Source organism: Ictidomys tridecemlineatus, chromosome 13 (assembly GCF_052094955.1).
Source record: "Ictidomys tridecemlineatus isolate mIctTri1 chromosome 13, mIctTri1.hap1, whole genome shotgun sequence".
In the NCBI taxonomy this organism is placed as follows: Eukaryota; Metazoa; Chordata; class Mammalia; order Rodentia; family Sciuridae; genus Ictidomys; species Ictidomys tridecemlineatus.
Genome location: NC_135489.1, coordinates 92,937,005 through 92,959,193, shown reverse-complemented (window position 1 = coordinate 92,959,193; position 22,189 = coordinate 92,937,005). Strand labels below are relative to the sequence as shown.

The 22,189-nt window shown below is 45.0% G+C and overlaps 1 protein-coding gene across 1 annotated transcript; it reads left to right on the top strand.

Annotated features, from left to right (window-relative positions):
• Positions 1-13,940: 13,940 nt before the first annotated feature.
• Ctsv (cathepsin V) lies at positions 13,941-21,182 on the top strand. Its single transcript, XM_005320857.5, has 8 exons — positions 13,941-14,097; positions 14,993-15,129; positions 15,412-15,534; positions 15,634-15,783; positions 16,053-16,277; positions 16,988-17,150; positions 18,038-18,149; positions 18,707-21,182. The coding sequence occupies exons 2-8, from the start codon at positions 15,004-15,006 to the stop codon at positions 18,804-18,806; spliced, it is 999 nt and encodes a 332-aa protein (XP_005320914.1). The 5' UTR covers positions 13,941-14,097; positions 14,993-15,003; the 3' UTR covers positions 18,807-21,182.
• Positions 21,183-22,189: the final 1,007 nt, after the last annotated feature.

The window sequence follows — 22,189 nt, the reverse complement described above, 5'->3', positions numbered from 1 at the left end:
TGTATTGCCATTTTTGTCTTAAGATATTTTTATTCTCCTTTTTGTTTGTTCAGGAATGTATCATTTAATTTTCATGTATTCACAGTTTTCCAGTTTTCTTCTGTTAATGATTTCTGGTTTCATATCATTATGATCAGAAAAAAAAAATTCTTGGTATGATTTCATTTTCTCAGCTTCATTAAGACTTGTTTTGTGGCCCAACCTGTGATCAGCCTTGGAGAATGTTTTCTGTGCTTGAGAAGAAGGTGTGCACTGCCTCTGCTGAGTGACAGGCTCTGCATGAGTCTTCAAGTCCACTTGGCCTAAGGTGTAGTTCAAGTCCAGATTTTCCTTATTAATTTTCCTGTCTGGATGATCATTGTTGAATGTGGAATATTGAATTTCCCTACCATTAGTACATTGTTATCTATTCCTCCCTTCTGGGACATTAATATTTGCTTTATATATTTAGGTATACCTGATGTTGGTGCATATATGTTTGTAATTATCGTATACTGTTGATCATTATACAATGATATTCTTTGTCTCTCTCTCTCTGTCTCTCTCTCTCTTTTTTTTTTTTTTTTTTGGTACTGGGAATTGAATCCAGGGGCCCTTAGCCACTGAACCACAGATCCAGTACTTTTTATATTTTATTTTGAGACAAGGCCTCACTCAATTGCTTAGGGCCTTGCTAAATTGCTGAGTCTGGTTTTGAACTTGTGATTCTCCTGCCTCAGCCTCCCAAACTGCTGGGATTATAGATGTGTGCCACTGAACCTGGCTAGATCTTCTTTGTCTCTTGCTACAGTTTCTTACTAAAAACCTATTTTGTCTGATGTAAATACAGCTACCCTTGCTGTCTAGTGGGATATATTTAAACAGAAGAACATTCTTTCATCCCTTCTCTTTCCCTCCATATGTATCCTGAAGGTGAAAGGAGCGAGACTCTTGCAGGCAGCATAACTTTGAGTCTTTTTTTGTACCAGGAATACTAGACTATTTGATGCTAATAATATTTTAACTTTGATCACATGCAAAATCTACCCCCCCACACACACATTCTGTATTTGATATCACAGTTTACATCTTTTTACATCCTGTGTCACCGAATGACTACTGTAGCTAGTAATATAATTTTATTTTATTTTATTTTTTCTTTTTTTGGTACTGTGTTTGAACCCTGGGGCACTTAACCCCTGAGTCACATCCCGCAATCCTTTTTGTATTTTATTTAGAGACAGAGTCTCACTGAGTTGCTCAGGGCCTCGCTAAATAGCTGAGGCTGGGTTTGAACTCTGATCTTCCTGCCTCAGCCTCCTCAGCTGCTGGGATCACAGATGGGCACCACCATGCCCAACTTATACTTTTTTCTTTTTAACCTTTATACTACAGTTTTTGTGTAGATTGACCAACATAGATATGTGGGTCATATCTGATGTAAGACAATGAATACTCTTATTGTCCAAGAAACGCCAATTTCACTATTGAATTTTGATTTCCATGGGGGGAAACATCTGTAAGTTCAAACTTCAAATTTTCAATTAAATGTGTGTGTGTGTGTGCATGTGTATTTGTGTGTGTGTGTGTGTGCACATGTGTATTTGTGTGTGTGTGTGTGATGTTGGAGATTGAACCAAGGGTCTCACAGATGCAAAGCACTCACTCTACCACCAAGCTACATTTAAAATTTTTTAAATTTAAAATTTCTCTCTCTCTCTCTCTCTCTCTCTCTCTCTCTCTCTCTCTCTCTCTCTCTCTCTCTCTCTCTCGGCAGTGCTGGGGATCAAACCCAGCACCTTGTGCATGGTAGGCTAGTAAGCAAGCATTCTACCATGGAGCTATACCTCCAGCCCTATTAAAAATATTAATTTTTAGAAAACATGTAAACTACTTTTCCCCTTACATTTAAATGGAATATCAAGTAAGAACAAGCATAAACTTTTCAGAAAGCCAGTTTTAAAAGATCTACGTATCTTTCCATTAGTATGTACTTAGAGTTAAGTCTTCTCACTCTAAGTAAAAGAATTCTTAAATCTTTTATTAGGTTGAACCATATTCAATTGTCATTTTATTTTTTAATTCTTTTTTTAATATTTATTTTTTAGTTTTAGGCGGACACCATATCTTTATTTTATCTTTATACGGTACTGAGGATCGAACCTAGTGCCTCATGCATGCTAGGCAAACATTCTAACACAGCCACAACCCAGCCCTAAATTGTCATTTTTAAAGGTCAAAAATGGTCAAAATTTTAGCAAACCACAAATTTACTTATAAACGTATCCACTCCACAGCTAATTTATCTTAAGATGCTCAGGCCTTTCCTCGGGAGGGTGGGAACCAGGCTGTGGAAGTACGTGTTTTATCCTATGACTCAGGTTGCTGCTTCCTCTTCCTGTAAATTTAGTGGCCACCTGATGTGGAACTGGTAGCAATGCAGGTGGCCTCTGAACCACAGTGGCAGCTTCATCTCTCCCTTGAAGGGTCTGTCCCCAGGGCCGGTTGTTTCCAGAAGGCTCTTTCTTCAGAGATGGTTTTTTTGGCTCTGCTGGGTACTGGTGACTAAGCGCCATCGGGTAGAATGTTCCCTGTTGCTCTGAGGTATGAAACATTACCTGTTTGGTGAAGCACGTTGCATAACTGCAGTAACTGGGCCTCTTCAACCAAATGATTCATCAGTTTCATGGGGCCATTCGTCAACATCATTATCGCGGTCACCACCAATTAGCCTTTGCTGAGCACCCACACGGAGATGACACTGGACTTCATGCATGATGGGGTACAAGGAAGACAAAGAGAACCACTGATAAAGTAAACTGTTGGAACTGTTCATCTGAATATGAACCACAAAACAAACATACCTGCAGCTCTAAGCCTCCCCGGGTCACACGTGGTAGAATCAACACTGAGACTCACCAGGGAGCTTCACAATGAATGGCTTCTTGTGTTGCAAAGAGGATGAAGCAGAGCATCTGCCCACACGAAAGATGTGGGGAAAGGCTCCCAGACTCCTCAGGGACCCCAGAATCAGATGCAAAAGATTTGGACGGATCTTCTGTGAACCATCAAACTCTCCGAATCCTTTTACAAGGTCCCTTATCAATAAGTGACCATCCAATCTAAAGAGGGTGAATTTTCAGTTTCCAGACAAGATCCTACAGGTTAAGAGATGGAAATTTTGGAGACTTCCAAAAAGAAATTCTGCAACGAAAACAGCGTCCTGTGAAATTCTCATAGGAAATCCATTACGCCATTGTTCCCTGCTCACAGCTCCTGATCAAAGAGGTCTTAGGGGGCACTGAACCAAGACCATTCTCTTCCATTGTCACCTTTCTAATTTCAGATTGCTGCTTGATTACCTCTTCAGTTCCTTCTTGTACCAGACAGAAGCAGATGGGAACGAAACTCTGGAGAACAAAACCAATTTGTGGCGATGGTATTTTCTCTGTGTATATTCACAACTCAACATCTTGCACACTTAAAGCTGATTGATTTTATTGCATGTAAACTATACCTCCATAAAGCTGCCAATAAAAGATTCTAAAGCCCAATAAAGCAAACTTATAATTTGAGATTGTTTCCCCCTGAAAATGTCCCTAGAGATCACCTGTTTCAATTCCTTCCTTTCACATTTTATAGAGGAGGAAAATGAGGCCCAGAGAGAGATTATTCCTATTACTCAAAGCCACACAGCTAGAGACTGAGCCACTTCCCAGTATCCACAATTGTGCCTTTTCCTTCCTTCTTCCTTCCTTCTTTCCTCTTACCCTCCCTCCTTTCTTTCCAGAGAACCTAGCCCTAGACCACCATGCAGGGAGCCTATGTCCACAGGGTCTATTTTGCGTGCAGTCTCTCATGCAGCTTCTTCCGAAGGGCCCACGGCAGGCCACCAGAGATCTTCTCACCTCCCCAGCACATTTAACCTGCAAACTGTGCCCCCTGCAGACCTACAGTGCCTTCATTTTGATACGTCCCCACCGTACTCAAACAGTGGGAAATGCGTACTAGAGAGCTATGGCACAGAATTCCTCTATGAATTTGTGGGGAATGACGAGGCTGGGCAAGACTGCAATCTGTAGGACAGGCCATCAGAGGAGCAAAACTGGAACTCTCCAGCATACACAGGTGAAGCTCCTTCTTCCTCGGGGAACGCGCAGCTCTGACAAGGGAATATTCTGCATGTATTGACCAAAATAATCCATGGCAAAAGACTGGGTATAAAAGAGAAGAGTTTGCATTATTTGTTGGTATCTACGATCCTGGACATTTGACTACTACCTTTGGTACTGGGCCGGGGGTGGATTCTGTCCCCATTTGGTTATCTTGAATATGTTGGCACCTCAGACAGAAGTTGAAGGTGGTGGTGGGGTCTACATCAAAGGCTGCAGGCCTCCAACAGCTGCACCCCTCCCACCATTACCTGACCTTGCGGTGTGGGAACTTCTGCCCTTGTTCTTGAAACACCACCTAGACTTCCGGTGCATGATCCTACGGTGCAATCTGTGGAGACACAACTCCTGGAACTGAGACCAGATGCCAGGTCACACCAGGGTCAGCGAGAGCAGAACCACGTGACAGACAGTGGGGCCTTAGGAGGAGGGCAGAAATTCCTGAGCCAGGGAGTGGGTTCCATCCATGATGAAGGGCACTAGGTAGCCTTGGTCTGAGTGTCTTTTGAGACAATCAGTAACACAAGACCCTTTTATACAAATGTAAGGATTTTTCTTTTTCCTGATAAAAATCTCGAGAGTTGGGGGTTTCCTCAATGAGAGAGAGGGAATGACTACATGCAAACTTCATGCTGTGGCCTGGACATAATTTGTCCTCCAACGGCTCCTGTGTAGGAATCTTGGTCCCCAGTGTGGTGCTGTTGTGAGTCGGTAGATCTTTAAGAGGCAGGGCCTCATGGAAGGTGACTGGTCCTGGGTGCACCACCCTTGGCAGGAATTAATGTGGTTCTTGCAGAGAGTGGGTTGTAATAAAAGAGTAACTGCGGCCCCTGTCCATTCCCTTGCTCCCTCACTCACATGTGTCCCTTCCACTAATGGCCATTTCCCTTTCTGCCTCTCTGTCATGTGGTAACCCAGTTGGGGAACCCTGGTCACATGGCACCAGGCTTCCCAGACTTTCAGCCTTCAGCTGTGAGCCCAAATGGATCTCTTGTTTTTATACATTACCCAATCTTGGGTATTTTGTTATGGTAATGTAAAATGGACCAGGACATCTCATCACTAAGGAACTTACAAAATAAGAAAACTGCCCAGGTTGTTAGGACAATGGGCAAGAATGGACATGCAAGGTCCATCTGTCTTTATAGGTGATATATTGATACCTGCCTATTGCTCCATGGACTGTAATCTCCCCAGTACAGGAAATGTACCAATGTTAGTTCACATGGAGTCCTCAGCACAGGGCCTGTCATGAGAGACTCCATATGGTGTTTCAGAAGGGTGGAATGGGAAACCATCATCTCCTGCATCCAGCCATCGTTATCCCAGGCTTCCTCCCCTTCCCACCCCAACATTTATACCATTGACCCAGGAGGAACAGAGTGCAGACCATTTGCAAAGAAAGAGGTGAACCCAACACCTGCCCCCATAGATCTCTCTAACAGGTTGGACGTAAGTCAAGGCCTGACATCTGTGTTGCTCTGCACACAGGCCTGGCGCTGTCAGCCAGTACCTGGTGGGTAAACCAGACCTGAACTGCTCAAGACCCTCTGCCTCAAATCTAACACCTTTTCCCAAGTGAAACTGGAAGCAAATCTTACAATCCCATCACTTTTTTTGGCTGCACATCTTAGCCTCTCTTCCCCACAGAGTCACTGGGGTTGGGTCCTGGGCACAGCTCTCATTTGTTCCCACAGGTGAGGGCTGGGGGACAGGGCTGCTCAGGGACTGCCCCAGGAAGAAGAGGAAGCCAAAGAGACCCAGTGCAGCAGCCTGACATTCTCAGATTTGTGATGACCACAGGAAAGTCAACAACCCTGAGAGGTACCAGGGATCAAACCCAGGGGCACTTGACCACCGAGTCACATCCCCAGCCCTTCTTATATTTTGTTTTTAGACAGGGTCTCTGTAGCTTGCTTAGGGCTTCACTAAGTTGCTAGTTTTGAACTCTAAATCCTCCTGCCTCAGCCTGCTGAGCTGTAAGGATCACAGACATGTACCACCAGGCCCGGCTCATCTCTTTTTTAGAGGACATCAAATTCAGAGTCCATGTGAAATTCCCGGAGGGGTAACTCCTAAGACAATAAGGCTAAAAAATAGAAGGAAACTGCCAGAAAGCCATCTTGATGAGAGGGAGCCTGCTCCTGGGCTTACAGAGGAACCACAGGTGCTCTTGGGTATCAAGATTGACACTTGGTCCCGGCACGGTGGCACACACCTGCAATCCCAGTGGCTCGGGAGGCTGAGGCAGGAGGATCTTGAGTTCAAGCCAGCCTGAGTAAAATCGAGGTGCTAAGCAATACAGCGAGACCCTGTCTCTAAATAAAATACAAAATAGGGCTGGGGGTGTGGCTCAGTGGCTGAGTGCTCCTGAGTTCAATCCCTGGTACCAAAAAAAAAAAAAAAAAAAGATTGACACTTGGTGTCTGACCTTAAATAGCCTCCATGATCATGTTTGCCATCAGTCTCACACATCTCAAACTTTCTCCTTGTCCTCAATGTCCCTCTAGGGATCCCTTGGGAGGGAGCAGCAGAAGAGGGTGGTCTCACTTCCAGGGACTCTTGTGCTGGTTCAGGGAGGCAGTGGACGCACCCTGGCTTGCCACACCAAGAGGCCACCCACAGGGACTCTTAGTGCTGCCCTGGTAGACTCCATATCCATCAGGACCTGAGAAGAGAAGGGCAAGGCCCCAGGGGACCCTTACCAAGGACTCTGCTAGTTTCTGGTCACAGCGTCCCTCAGGGACAAGGGAGTTCTAAACTTGCTGAGGCATCTCAAAGCATCTCCAGGACAGGAGGAGGATGGTCTGGGATTTCCATGTCCCAGGTCTACCTGGGCCCTCCTGAGCTCGGGGGTGAATACCCGGGTCCTCAAGGAATTACATCCAAGTTGGCAACATCTTCTCTGTGCCCAATAACTGCCATTCTGCAATGCTGTTTCCTGGGTTTCAATCACACAGTGGGGATCCTGACAGAGCAAAACAAAGTCCCTGTCCTCAAGATACTTTAGTTGGGAAGACGGGATATAAAACTCAGCTTTGCTCGTCCTCTTGACATAACTAAATCATCCAAATCATCATTGACTTCCATTTTGCTCTTTGAACTTAGAGAAAAATCCTCATTCAGCGCTGCCCAAATTTACCTTGTAAAATTCCACTCACTTTCCACAAAGTCACGCGACTGTCCCTGGACACTGAGCATTATACGCCAGCAACTTTCTACAGAGAACACACGGGGATGTGTATGGAAGGAGGGGGTTGCCCTGCAGAGAGGTGGGTGCATTTAGGGGACATGAAGGCCACATCCCCAGCACAGATGCTCACGAGTCTGGGAATGGCCACCGTGTGTGGTCCTGGCTTCCTGACAGCAAACCTGGGGTGCTCGCCAGGGAAACAGGCTCCAAGCCTCACCAGCAGTGGGGCTGCGGAACCAGGCCAGCCGTGTCTTCTGCCACCGTCTGATTCCTCCCCTTAGATGAAAAGACAGCACGTGGGTAGAGGATCCTGCAACCATGAAATGGATTACAAGAAGCCATTGTTGCTTCCGTGGCTCTGAACTGTGCGTTCTACACTGAACCCTCAGGTGGTGTTTCACGTGGCACCGTAGTGAGGATCCTGAAGAAAAAACAGATTCCTTAAGCAGAGGTTAGGTAGATTCTCAGAAGCAGAAGCTGCGTTCCTTAGCGGCTCCTACAGGTTTGAGGATTAAAGTTGAGCTGCCCTGGAGACCACACCTTCAGGTCTGACTTGAAGGTGACGGAAACCAAGGTAGGGAGTGGGAACTGCTGGGTGGAGAAGCTGTGGAGGAGAACAGACCACAAGAAGGAAGAAAAATTTTTTTAAAAAATCAGAGTGGAATCGGTAAGTGTGCAAAATTTCCAAAGCTTACATTGGAAAGATTTCCCTGGTTTTGCTTTTTTGAAGGGATCATAGTGGAAATCTGAGATGCTTGATCATGTGGTTCTATTTTCTTTATGTGGTCTCAACATTTGTTTCAGAATATTTTACTCATTGGTTTTGGGATTTGGTGAATGAATGACCCTCACTTTTAAGGTTCATTCATTCAGGCTTAAAAGCCTGACTGTGAATGGATCTTCGGGAAAGTGCAGGGATGTTGGTCTCCTAAAATGGTCAAGGGAAGAAACTCCCAGGAGGCACAGGGCCAAGCACCCTGGATGCTGGTGGGGCAGGAAGACGAGGAACCTCAGCCTAGTCCAGGCACATACCTTCTGCCTGGCTCATCTGTCTTTTCCTCCTTCCATTGTGACACCAGGTGAGCTGGCATCCTCCTCAAAGTCAAGAGACTGGCCCTGGGGAGGCTTGGGGCTTTGCCTCTCAGGGCCACAGTCCGCCTGGTCCCCTTCTCCTGGTGCCCTGGGGTTCCCAGAGGTGATGGAGGTTCCAGGAGGAAGGGTAGAGGGGGGAGGCCCAAAATCTGACCCACTTTTTCTAAGTCCTGCTGGCTTGCACTGAAGCTACTTCTTCACTTTTGAAAGGAACCAGACCCTTAGCACCCTTGATTCTGTATCCCACCCACTTGCTATGACCACGTTCACTAGTACAAATGGGACACTTAACAACACCCAACTTCTAGGGCAGTGGTTCTCAAAGTGGGGTCCCTGAACAGTAGCATTCACATCCCCTGAGAACATGCAAGAAAAGCAAATGGTGGTGACTTTGAATCAGAGACCTGAGGGCTGGGTTCCAGATTGCCAAAACCCATGCCCAGTCTGCCCAGGCCCTCCAGGTGATTCCGAAGCGTGCTGAAGTTTGAGAACCACTATCTCAGGGTTGTTGCAGAGGTGACACAAGGAGTTGTGTAAAATGCCCAGAATATGTCAGGCCCCGGGCGTGACTTAGCTGTTCCTGTCATCACGGTCACAAGCACCATGACAGAAAACTTTTCTAATGATGCTTTAATTTCCAAGAGTACCAGGTGCTCCCAGATGGAGACCCCCTTCCTCTGGAACAAGCCCCAGGACAAGAAAAGATGCAAGTTCCATCTTTAGGTCGACATTTCCGCTGACTTTAATCACTGATCATAATGCTGCACAGGGAACAGAGGGGGGGAATGCAAGTCCTTCTATTATTAAGAAAAACAATTATTAATGGGACCGAAGGTAAGAGGGAAATGTTAAGAGCCTAAACCAAAAATGTCTCAGGAAAGGGATGGGTGAGGAGCGGTTTTGTAGGCAGAGACCACAGGACAGGAGGCGAGTACAGTGAGTAGGAAAAACTGCTGTGTGGGGTCTTAAAACGCCGGGTCGAACATTGCAAGGGAAAGTCGAAGCAGGAAATGTTGTCTGTCGTCAGGCCCATGAGGCGGGGATCTGGGCCTGAGCTGCAGCAAGCAAGTCAGAGAGTGGAAAGTTCTCACAGAGTTTGGGGCCTACCTGTCCGAGTCAGGCCAGCCACAAGTTATTTTAAGAACCAGTTTCACATCAGCCTTGTCAAGAAACTGACTTCTATTCCTACTATGTGTAACAGGAGAATATAGCCCCAAAGACATGAGATAATTCCTGGAACCTACAACATATTCTGCACAGCAGAAAATTGTGCAAATGTGATTAAGGATCTTGAGATGGAGAGATAATAGAGAATTACCCGGAGGAGGAATGCAATCCCAAGTGTCCTTGGGATTTCAAGGGAGGTAAGGGAGACTGGACACAGACCAGAGAAGGCAATGCGATCGCAGAGATTAGAGAATGTGGCCCTAACTCAATCAAGGAGTGCAGGCAGCCACCAAAAGCAGAAAGAGGCAAGGAATCAATTCTCCCCGGGATTCCCAGAGCAAGGGAGCACAGCTCCACGAACTCATGGCTTTCAGCCCAGTGATGCAGATTTTGAACTTCTGCTCCCCATAACTGTGATAGAAGAAAATCCTGTCCCGTTAAGCTACCTAGTTTGTGGGAACTTGTTTCAGGAAACTAATCCACCTTGTGTCTTGAAAAGTCTATGTTTCAGATTTAAGGAAAAGATCCTCTGTCATCTTGTTGAGAGTTTGTGGATTATAGTTTTAGAGGAGGGGACAGATTCCACACGGTCAGCTTCCTTGTTATACTGCACCAAGATGCTTGACCATAATTTCACTTAAATACATTTGTCATGTTCTGGGATCCATTTGCTGTAAAATCAGAATTACTGCAGTTAATATCATTTTAACATGGAAAGGCTGAGCCTCAGGAAAGCTCTTAGGAAATGTACACGTGTAAGCAGATGTTCCAACGACACCAGGAGAGAACAATGAGCACAAAATAAAAGGTTTATTAATGCTTGTTGATTAACTTACATATTTGAGGAACTGGCTGACAGTCTAACCCTATAGGAAAAGCAAAGCATTGGAAATCAGAAAAGTAAATTATTTTCCAAGTGGTTTTACATGGATGTCAAGTCATAATCAGGCTGTTTTCCACATGATTGTCAACAGTAATAAAATATTTTGCCAATGGACAGTGTGCTAGAAAATTTGGGGGGCCGGGTACAGGAGGACGGGATACCAGGGATTGAACTCAGGGGCACTTGACCACTGAGCCACATCCCCGGCCCTATTTTGTATTTTATTTAGAGACAGGGTCTCACTGAGTTGCTTAGTGCCTCGCTTTTGCTGAAGCTGGCTTTGAATTGATGATCCCCCTGCCTCAGCCTCCTGAGCCACTGGGATTACAAACTTGGTACAGACATAGGCTACCGCGCCTGGCCTGAATAATGTTTTTTAAGAGTTACTCTTGGCTCAGCGAATTCAGACAAATTGAAAAGGGAGATGTGTTAAGGGACATCACTGTCTTGAATATCACCATACTAAACTTGCCGGTTCCCCAGAACTTGCCAGTTTCGTCCAGAAACTAGATACAAACTAGATACAGGCACAATGGCACATGCTTATAACCCCAGCAGCTCAGAAGGCTGAGCCAGCCTCAGCAACTTCCCAAGGTTGTAAACAACCTCATGAGACCCTGTCTCAAAAGGGCTGGGAATATGGCTCAGTGGTTAAGTGCCCCTGGATTCAATTCCCAGCACACATTAAAAAAAAAAAAAAAGTTCTGCTAACTACATTTTTATCAAAGGCAAAGCTAAGCCTTGGTCACTTGACTAAAATGTGACCATTTTCATAATTAGCACTTATCAAAACTATTTTTCAAGGCAGTGGGAATAAAAAAAATAGGAAAAGAATAAAATGGCTATAATATAACATTTCTGCAATATTACGGATTATATGTAAACATATATCAATAGATGTTATGAGCTACTCTCCTGCTTACTGGCCTCTTCCATTTTCTCCAAGCTTCAGATATTTCTTGGTTTAACTTTAGATCTGGGGGTACCTGAAAGGAGCCAGGTCCTCTCCAGTGCGCACCTATCACATTCCAAGAAACAAAAGGGATGCCATTCTTTGGAGCGGCTCCTGCCACGCTATTGCTCAAGGCAGTGATCTTAATGCAGTGGCAGGTTTTTCCACACTGTGCAATCCAGGGAGCTGTGGCCCAAGGGCAGCTGTAAAACCCACGTGTTAGAATAACTTAGATTGCTTGTGATAGATTAAATAAACAAACATACAATGAACCAACTATACAGCACAGAACTCTGACCCACAGAGAAACAGGTAACCTCCATCCTGTTCTGCTCACAACTGTCAGGACGAACTCAGAGGCTGATGACTTCCTCACTTCTGCCTCTACTTCCAAACCTGGACAAGCCGGAGAACCCCAAAGAAACTCCCCATTACTAGTTGACCCTCTTCCAACCAAATATACTCCCCAAGTCAATCACATAAGATGCTCCATTTCTAGTTATTCCTCCTGAAGCTTCCCCATGACAACCACCTCCAATCAGGGATACCCTAAAAAAACCCACCCACACCTTTTTTTTAATATTTATTTTTTAGTTGTAGTTGAATGCAATACCTTTATTTTATTTATTTATTGTTATGTGACGCTGAGGATCCAACCCAGGGCCTCCCACGTGCTAGGCAAGTGCTCTACCACTGAGCCACAACCCCAACTCACTTTTTTTTTTTTTAAAGCTTTTCCATCTTCTCTGTCTTCAAACTCTTATTATAGCAATTTCTTTCTTTCTTTTCTTTTCTTTTCTTTTTTTTTTTTTTTGGTACCAGGGATTGAATCCAGGTGTGCTTAACCACTGAGCCACATCCCCAGCCCTTTATTTATGTATTTTATTTAGAGACAGGCTCCTTTCTTTCCTTAGGGTCTCGCTAAACTGTTGAGGCTGGCTTTGAACTCAAGATACTCCTGCCTCAGCCTGCCAAGCTGCTGAGATTATAGGTGTGCACCCAGTGCTGTGATAGTAATTTCTGAATATAGAGTTTGTTCTGAAGGGTGGTCTTCATTTATTCCCATGTATGAATGATGTTTGTGCAGAGTACCATGATTAATATACAAACAGAAAAAAGCCAGACCTTCAGCTATTCACAATGTGATGTACTTTTGTAACTACTTGAGAACTCCGGGCCCCTAGTTGTGTTGGAAGGGCTTTTAAGTCTTCGAAGGATGTACATAAAAATCTTAATATATTGATATTTTAAAAACATTAATTTGTGCTTACAGAAGATTACCAATTTAATTTTTTGTTTTTAAGTTGAGAAACTGTGTACATCTCAATTCCATTTAATTTTTCAGTGTTTATAAGTTAATATGCACTCTTAGTCCTTAGCCCCACCCCCTTCTTTTTTTCATACTTGGAGCCTTACCACTGAGCTACAACCCCAATCCTTTTCGTTTTTTATTTTGAGACAAGGCCTCGTAAATTCGTGAAGCTTTGCTAAATTCCTGAGGCTGGCCTGGAACTTGCCGTCCTCCTGCCTCAGCCTCAGAGTCATAAGATTATAAGCGTGGGCCACCGTGCCCCATATGACTCTGGTTTTTTAGAAAACAAACACACACCTAGGAAAAGGTTACGGGGGAGAACAAGGGATGTCTATTATCTAAAATATACTTCCTACAATGAATATGTCTTTTATATAATTTTAAAATCTGGAAACATTGCTGAGTTAATTTCCTTATGTTCTCTTCTATCTATAAATATGGATTTTCTCCATCTGCATCTTTTCCTCAAACTGTGCAACCTCAACCCTCATATTAAATATTTCTAAATGAATTTATTGAATTAAATTTCAAGTGGGAGGAAAACATAATCCAGGGAGCAGTTAATAAAAGTCGTTTTCATCCTTCCCAACCGCTGCTTCTCTCCTTATTAAAATTTATCTGCAAATAATTTCTAGTGGGCCTCAGAAAGGCTGGAGGGGAAAGAATCCCAGAACGAATGCCACTCCTTCGCAAGAGACCCCTTCCCTCCAATAGTCCCTTTTTGCTCCTAGGATTGGGACCTCGCCTGTTGAAAATTGCTCTCGCTACCAGATTCTTCTAAAATCCAGTCGCAGCCCCCCCAGAACCTGGGAAAGAACGCGTCTGCCCGGGGCTCCGCGATCCTCCACCGGCCGGGATTACACCGGCACCACCAGCGTAGACTGGCTCTGGACCCTGCAGGACTCTTTAACGCCCAAACTGCAGGTCCAAAGGAAAAGTGGGGTTAGGATGCAAATCCGCAGAGCCTGCTTTAGGTTTCTTTTCACGAGCCACCCGCCCAGAGCAACGAGGCGGGGAACTTGATTGATCTCAGCCGGTCCGGGGCGGCTCCTGCCCCTCCTCTGCCCCGGGTCGCCCACGTCCCCGGGGGTCAGCGAGGCGCGCCCCGCCCGGGCACTGATAGGAACCCGCCCGCGTCACGCGCAGGGAATCGGAGCGCCCGCAGGCCCCGCCCAGCGGCCGGCCCAGCCAATCGCAATGCGCGAAGGCGGCGTGGGCGGGGCCAGGCAGGCCGCCGACTTGGGGCTTTAAAGTCCGAGACAGGCCCGCTGGGCCAGATGCTCGGACCTCGGCGACCTCTGGGGAGCTGCGTGTGCGGAGTGCGCCTGCGCAGCTGCGGCCGCCCAGGTGAGCGCCCCCGGCCGGGCGCGGCGCCGTGCGTGGTGGGGCTGGAGGGGACCCCGCGGGCGCGGTCTAGAGGCGGGCGACCCCGGGAACTGGAGCGTCTGTCCAAAGCTCTGCCATCCTTGGGGCGGGGGAGCGGGGGAGGGCGGTTGGGGAACCGAGGAGGGGGCCGGAGCCACCGGTCAGGGGTCCCGGGTTGTGCGGCGCTTTCGGCGGTCGCGCCCCGGAGAGCACAGCTTCCGAGGCCCGGTGGCCCCAGGCCGCGCCGTCTCGGGGCCTGGCCGGGCCATCCCGGGCAGCTGGACCCGGGTCGCGGTGCCATCGCTCCCGGCGCCGCCATGACTCCCGCTGGCCGAGGCTGCGAGGCGCAGGGGGAGCGGGCGGCGCGCCCCGGCCGGCCTGCCCGGGGAGGAAGCCCGGGGTTCGGTTCTCCCGGCTCATCCCGACTCTGCCCACCTGCGGGCACCCGCCGGCAGGGCCGTGCGGGATGGCCTCCTGGGATCCGATGCCCTCGCGCGGGGCTCTGCCTGGGTGAGCGAGGCACTGTGGCTCCATAACCTGGTCCAGCCATCTCCTTGTCTCCCAGTTGTTGTCCCAATCACAAGGTATCGTGAGACTAACCGAAACCTGAATTGTCATCACACTCTAGGAATGGCAGTGACTTCTCACTAATGTAACACTTGTCCGGCTGTTTTTTGTTTTGGTAGCTGGACCAAATAACCTTTTTTGTTTGTTTGTTTGTTTTTAATTCCTGTCTTGTTTTTCTACACCTGCATCCTCAGCCTTTTCAGCTTTTGTGTTAATACCTGGGAAGGCAATTTAATGCTTTTACTCCATTATGGTGTCTTTAACTTATTGGAAGAATTGGTTTCATCAGGTGTTTCCTTTCCCTTTCTAGGTTTCTGAACCATGAATCTCCCACTCTTCCTGGCTGCCCTTTGCTTGGGAATAGCCTCAGCTATTCCAAAATTTGATCAAAACTTAGATACACAGTGGTACCAGTGGAAGGCCACACACAAGAGACTATATGGCATGGTGAGTAACATTGAAATTGTCCAGGGGGACCCTGCAGAAAGTGGTCCTCGCTGGTCACAGTTTATGGCCAGAGAGAAACTTCTAGAGGCCAGCTCTTAGCAGGCAGTGACCTGGGGGCCCTGTGGTGCACTCAGTTATGTCTGGGCCTGGAGACCAGCTCACAGGAGTGGGAAGCCCTGCCGGGCCATGGTTTCAATTCCATCTGTGCCAGCAGGTGTCCCCTTGTGGAGATGGGTTGAGTTTTAAATAGAAATAAAAACTATCAGCTGTGCTTGCTTCTAGAATGAAGAAGGATGGAGGCGAGCGGTGTGGGAGAAGAACATGAGGATGATCGAGCAGCACAATGGGGAGTACAGCCAGGGGAAGCATGGTTTCACCATGGCCATGAATGCCTTCGGGGACATGGTACGCGTGATGTGGGGGGGGGGGGCACTTCGCTCTGCTCAGCTTTTTTTTTTTTTTTTTTTTTTACTCTTTTAATATTTCATTTATCTTTCCTTGAAGACCAATGAAGAATTCAAACAGCTGAAGAATGGCTTTAAAATCCAGAAGTACCGGCGCCAGGGGAAAGTGTTTCGGGAACCTCTGCTGTTTGGGAGCCCCAAATCTGTGGATTGGAGAGAAAAGGGCTACGTGACTCCCGTGAAGAACCAGGTATGATGTCGGATGCAGACTTTGCCTCTCCCACAGGAGAGCCAGGAGGGGGCACTCGTGCTTCCGTAGCCTGACAAGCAACATGGAATTCACTTTTGTATTTTTAGTTTTTAATTTTAGTCCCCTGCCCCCATCCGGACCCTTGCAGCACACCCGGGCTGCTGTCCAATATGCTCCGTGTTCACTGTTTTTTTTAAAGGATATTCACAAATGTAAGATGTTGTCAGTCTTTGTCTTGCAAATTGTCTGCATTTTGATTACCTTTTCAGGGTCAGTGTGGTTCCTGTTGGGCATTTAGCGCAACTGGATCCCTGGAAGGACAGATGTTCCGGAAAACTGGCAAACTTATCTCGCTGAGTGAGCAGAACCTTGTTGACTGCTCTCGGCCTCAAGGCAATTTGGGCTGTGATGGCGGGCTGATGGATAATGCCTTCCAGTACATCAAGGACAACGGAGGCCTGGACTCAGAGGATTCCTATCCTTACGAAGCACAGGTAAAATGAAGCATCTGGGTCCTTCCAGCTCTGTTTCTAGCAAGTGGAACCGTTTTCCAAGATAATACTTTATTGGGAATTCATGTTTTTATTTTATTTTATTTGGGAGGGGGGTACCAGGGATTGAACTCAGGGGTACTCTAACACTGAGCCACATCCCCAGTCCTATTTTGTGTTTTTATTCTGAGACAAGGTCTCACTGAGTTGCTCAGTGCCTTGCTTTTGCTGAGGCTGGCTTTGAACTTGCGTTCCCCCTGTCTCAACCTCCTGAGCCTCTGGGACTACAGGCATGTGCCACTGTGCCATCAGAATTCACATTTTAAATGGTACAATTTATAACTGCAAATTGTCAGTTCCATCCTTCATTAGATATTATTAGCCTTTGCACAGTTCTCTGGATGGTTAATGTTTAGCTTTTCTTGCTTCTGTGTCACATGGAGGATATGCGAACCATTTTCCATGTAATGTAAATTTTCTCCACTTTAATAAAAAAAAAATTTAAAGACAAGTCAATCTAGGAGTTCTCGTTAAAAATATAAGCTAATCTTCAAATAGACTAAAAGCATTTCACTTCCTAGAATGGTTTATACCAGTATACCAGTACTGACTTAAATCATAATTTGCAAATTGCTGAGTGTTCTGGTCCTAGAATTCATGTTCCTGCAAAGGTAGATGGTGGCAATCAAGTCTCCTCCCTTTAACTTTAAAAGGATGAAACCTGTAAGTACAAGCCTGAGTTTGCAGTTGCTAATGACACTGGATTTGTGGACATCCCTCCGCGGGAGAAAGCCCTCATGAGCGCAGTGGCCACGGTGGGGCCCATCTCTGTGGCTATTGACGCCGGACACGCATCCTTCCAGTTCTACAAATCAGGTGGGTGTTTGTCATCTTACATTACACAAGTTCAGGCGGAACGGAAAACACTGTCCTGATTGAATCTTCTGTATGGAATCCTTTCTAGGATCATTAGGCTTTTTAAGTGTGTTGAACATGGTAATGTTTCCATTTGCATTAATTAAGCATTTTCTCATGATTATTTATTCACAAAATTTTTAAATGAATACTAATCAGTCAGTAGGTAAAATCTAATTTACCTGTTTTCCAATTGTCAAACCTTTTTCCAAAAGATTTTATTACTTTAAGCAGAAGTATAAAGAACCTTGTAGCTCAAATGTGGGTGTTTCGGTTATTTTATGTGTACTATTTCTTTAGACATAGGGGTAGAAGAGGATTATGCTAATAGATGTGTAAACCAGGAAATGAGTGCTTGAAATACCTTTGCCTTTACTAGATCTACCTGGCCTGATGGCACACACCTGTAATAGCAGGGAAAGCTGAGACAGGAGGATCACAAGTTTGAGGGTAATCTCAGCAATTTAGTAAGGCCTAAACAACTTAGCAAGACCCTATCTCAAAATAAAAAGAGCCAGGGATATAGCTCAGTGACAAAAGTGCCCCCAGGTTCAATCAAATCCCCAGTACAAAAAATATAAATAAAAAATAGATACTGGAAAAAAATTAATTAGAAAATATTTTGGACTTGTGGAATTATGTTGATTTCTGGTGAGTAGAGGTCGACTTTTTTCCCTTATCAGCCATTACTGTATTTAGGCAAATACTATTTAAGTTCTTTATAGAATTTGGAATGTTTATGACGTTCAATAGAATTTAGAAATGCCTTCCTTCCATGGGTGACATGGTGGGCCACTGTCACATGTCACTTGGAGCCTCTCATTCCAGTGTGGATTTTATTCTCCCAGGAGTTTATTATGATCCAGAATGCAGCAGCAAAGACCTAGATCATGGTGTTCTGGTGGTTGGCTACGGTGTTGAAGCAAATTCAAATAAGAAATTTTGGCTTGTCAAGAACAGGTATAAAACTCTTATTTTATTTTAAATTCGAATTGGAATTCTTAGTTAGAATTAGTACTTGAATATAGTTTCATAAAAGCTCCGTGTTAAGATCCTGGAGGGTCTTACTCCTTAGAGTGAACACAGAAATATTAACGTTTTATTATTATAAGATTCCGTACCAAGCTTTTAGGGTTATTAATAGATATTTGTAACATTGCATTTCCAAATTTTGAAAATTTTCTTAAAGTGCACATAAACATTTGCCTCTGATGTTTCTTTAAGTCTGAAAGAATGTCGTTGCCATTTGATGCCCCGCCATCTCATTTCACTCCTGGAGGCCTCAAAGATAAGCAGGGATCAATTTTCACAACTAATTGTCTTTTATTGAAATGTAATGTGGGGTGGCATATGGAGCCAGCAGACACAGATGTGATAGCAGATACAGATGTGATAGCATATAGAACAGTGTCCCGGTCACATGTAAACACTGCTAAGTGTCAGCTGTTATTAACAAAGCTAATCTTTTTTCTTTTTCTTTTTTTTTTTTTTTTTTTAATAAAATGAAAAACCTTCAGCTGGGGTTCAGAATGGGGTGCAGATGGCTATGTCAAAATGGCCAAAGACAAGAACAACCACTGTGGAATTGCCACCGCAGCCAGCTATCCCACTGTGTGAGCCGACGACGGACGGACGGGGACAGTGGAGGACTTGCGGACAGCATGTCCAAAGGCACTCTCTCTCAAAACTGACCAAACCTTTAATGTATAAAACAATACTTGAATCATTGAGGATCCAAGTTGTGATTTGAATTCTGTGACATTTTCACAAGGGTAAAATGTTACCACTACTTTCACTACTGTTATAAACTGCTTCATGATATTGAAGACTCATTGTTTAATTCTAAGACTTTTGAATTTTCATTTTTTAAAATGTGTAAAGCTTTCTTTACAGAATAAATTTTAGTTCAGTATATAGAGGCGGAACTTCTGTTTGTAATGCATTGACATTTTATTTAGTTGGAAAATGTAATTGGGCTCCAAGGACATAAGTCAAAATGTGTCAGCGGTACGTTAGGGAAGAGATGAAGGAGGGTGAGTGGACCTCTGGTGTCTCACTAAAAAATACAGATTTTATGTCAGCTGCCCATTGACTGTGTATAACCCAGCTCTATAGTTTTATTTTTACTTGACATATAATATATATATTTAAGCCAAGCATGATGGCACATGTCTGTAATCAGCAGCTCAGGAAGCTGAGGCAGGAGGATCACAAGTTAAAAGTCAGCTTCAGCAACTCGGCGAGGCCCTAACCAACTCGGCTAGACTCTGTCTCTAAATATAACATAAAAATGGACTGGGGATGTGGCTCAGTGGTTAAGTGTCCTTGGGTTCAATCTCCAGTACCAAAACAAAGAAAAAATAATGTATATATTTATAGGATACAAATTTGATACATGGTGGAATTATCAAATTGGACTAACAAGCCCATACCTGTCACCTCAATATTGATCATTTCTTTGTTTTGAGAATATTTAAAGATCTAGCTGTTTTGAAACACAGTGTAGTACTATTAACTGCAGTCACTTTGCTATGCATTAGAACTCCAGAAGTTACCCAACTCTTGAGTCATAAAATTTGACTAATCATCTGGAAGGACAAATTGTTTCATAAAGAAGTAAGTTACTTATAGAAAAGTGAATAGACAGATTCATGTGTTGTAGATTCTAGTGAAGGATTCCCTTCCTTTGAGTCAAGCCGTTTTGTGATGAAAGCCATGTGGCTCATTGAACCTTCCTGAATTGCAGTGAGGACCATGTGGCCACTTGTCAGTCCCAGGAAGGACCAGGCCAGGGAGTTACCAGGGCTGTTTTGTTTCTGTTCTGTTACGTCTCTGACGTCCACACAGCTCTCCTGGGAAACCTGGGGCTACCCAGTGTTCACAAAAATAAAGATAACAGTTGTGATTGATAAATCTCAGGTATTTGGTAATAGATGGAGAAATGTGTTCAAGGTCCACAGGAGATTAGGCTAGGCTACGAAAATAGTCCTCCGGCCTTAGAAGATGGGTGAGAGATCACAAGGGAAGGACAGGCCAGAAGTCCCTAAGCCAAACTTGGGCTTCAGCCACCTAATCCCTGACTTAAAAATAAACTCAAGAAAACAACAGACTCGGCTCATAGTCAGGGACATGCTAGGGAGTACGAAAACAGCATTTGCTTATTTAAAAGACAGGAAAAAGAAATATGCCAAATTTCTGTGGCAATTATGGGTGGTTATTTCTCTAACTTGTTCTGTAGGAATTGTGTATTTTTATTACCAGGGAAAAAATAGAGAAAATATATCTGTATTCTGCAGGATAAGTGTGGATGGTGGGGGAATGATAGATAATCTAAAACCTATGAATCTGAAACTATATGTCTGTGTTCCCAGTCCAGTAAGAAAATGTCAGTGCGCCGGTAAAATACTAAACTGGTCATGCTTCGTGAAGGAGATGGGAGGTGGGGAGCAAGTGGGGCCTGTGTCCCACACAACCTTTGGTAGCCTTTGTCCGTAGCCATCTACCACACTTGCTCTGATTTTCCTCTGAAAATGGATTCTTCTTGCTCGGCAGCATCAGGCTCATTCCACACTCCACACATTCCTGGAACCACTGGGAGGCTCGAAGGAAACATGGAGGTGCTAAATTGTAGATACGTGAAAGTTTTGTCATTTCCAAAGAACTTTCAAATACTTTTTAAACTCGTGAAGTTCCAAACCTCAGTTATCCTCTACAAGCATTTTTCAAAAAAGCAAATAGACTCGAAGCACAAACTTATTACCAGTATATCTTATAGGTGTGTTTTCTAAATTCATTTCTTTTGACTGATCTGAAAGTATAGGGGTGAAAAAAACTCAGATCTTCAAGTATTAGTAATTTGTGTGTGTGTGTGTGTGTGTGTGTGTGTGTGTGTGTGTGTGAATTTCCCAAGCCCACTTGACTGTACACACTGAATTTTACAAATGTTCATGACCTCTGTATTTTTAAATAAGCTAATAAACTCCATTGAGTGGCTCCACGGTCTCTTTCCTCATACTGCATTTTAGTATTTCGTAGTCTGTGTATTCATTCTTCCGGGTGGTGATCAGGCACCTCAGCAACAGCTCCGATCTGGGCTCAGGGACACAATGAAGCAAATAGTCATGGTCCCCCCCTTTGGAGCTGGCGTTCCCATGTTGCTGCCTGTGCAAACCACCCCCGCCACGTTCTTGAGCCCATTGGGTCTTTGGGTCTCTAGTGTTCCAAAAGCAGCTCTCCACCCCACTTATTTAGCATAGGTACCAAGTTTCAGCTACCAGCAAACGGCTAGAGCTCTTTCCAACACCTTAGGCCACCATATTGGATGTAAAAAAAATCTCTGCTTAATGGACCCATATCAACATATCTTTGTTTCTTCTTTCCTGACCTCCTGGGCTTCATCCATTCCTACCTTTATTCCCCGGATTTATTCTGGGTAAATTGGAAAAATAGTGCTATTCTTTTGGAATGTAGTTTACCTCTTGGTAACACTTTTGTGTGCCTGTGTGTGTGTGTGTGTTGCTGGGGACGGAACCCAGGGAGGGCCTTGCACATGCTGAGCATGAGTTCCACCCCTGAGCTGCTCTTCCAGCTCATGGGGCACTCTTCCTACCTCACCTTTCCAGAGCTGCTGGAGATGAAGTCTAGAAACAGGGTTGGTGGGGTGGATACTGAAGAGAATCAGCAGTGTCTTCCAGGGCAATCACCCAAGGGGAGGCCACTGCAGGCCTCTCAGGTAAAGCAGAGTGAACCCCTTCATACAGGCATGGTGGACTGATTCTCCTGGCAGAGAAGACTCAGCAGGATTTAGGGATTCAGAATTTAGGGATCTCCATCAGGATGTGCCCCTATATCCTCCAAATTTTAGAATCTTCTTTCCTGATTTCACCTTAACAGCCCACAGCAATGAGACTGAGAGTTCAGTTTGCTTTCTCATTTACCCACTCAGAGGATGAGACTCTGGATTTGTTTTTTCAGAAATCTTAGCCCTGTGGCTACAGATG

Excerpts from the sequence above, each read along its gene's own strand:
- Ctsv (XM_005320857.5), top strand. The coding sequence starts at position 15,004 with ATGAATCTCCCACTCTTCCTGGCTGCCCTTTGCTTGGGAATAGCCTCA. Across the intron at positions 15,130-15,411 it reads ACAAGAGACTATATGGCATG|AATGAAGAAGGATGGAGGCG; the intron begins GTGAGTAACATT and ends GCTTGCTTCTAG. Across the intron at positions 15,784-16,052 it reads TGACTCCCGTGAAGAACCAG|GGTCAGTGTGGTTCCTGTTG; the intron begins GTATGATGTCGG and ends TTACCTTTTCAG.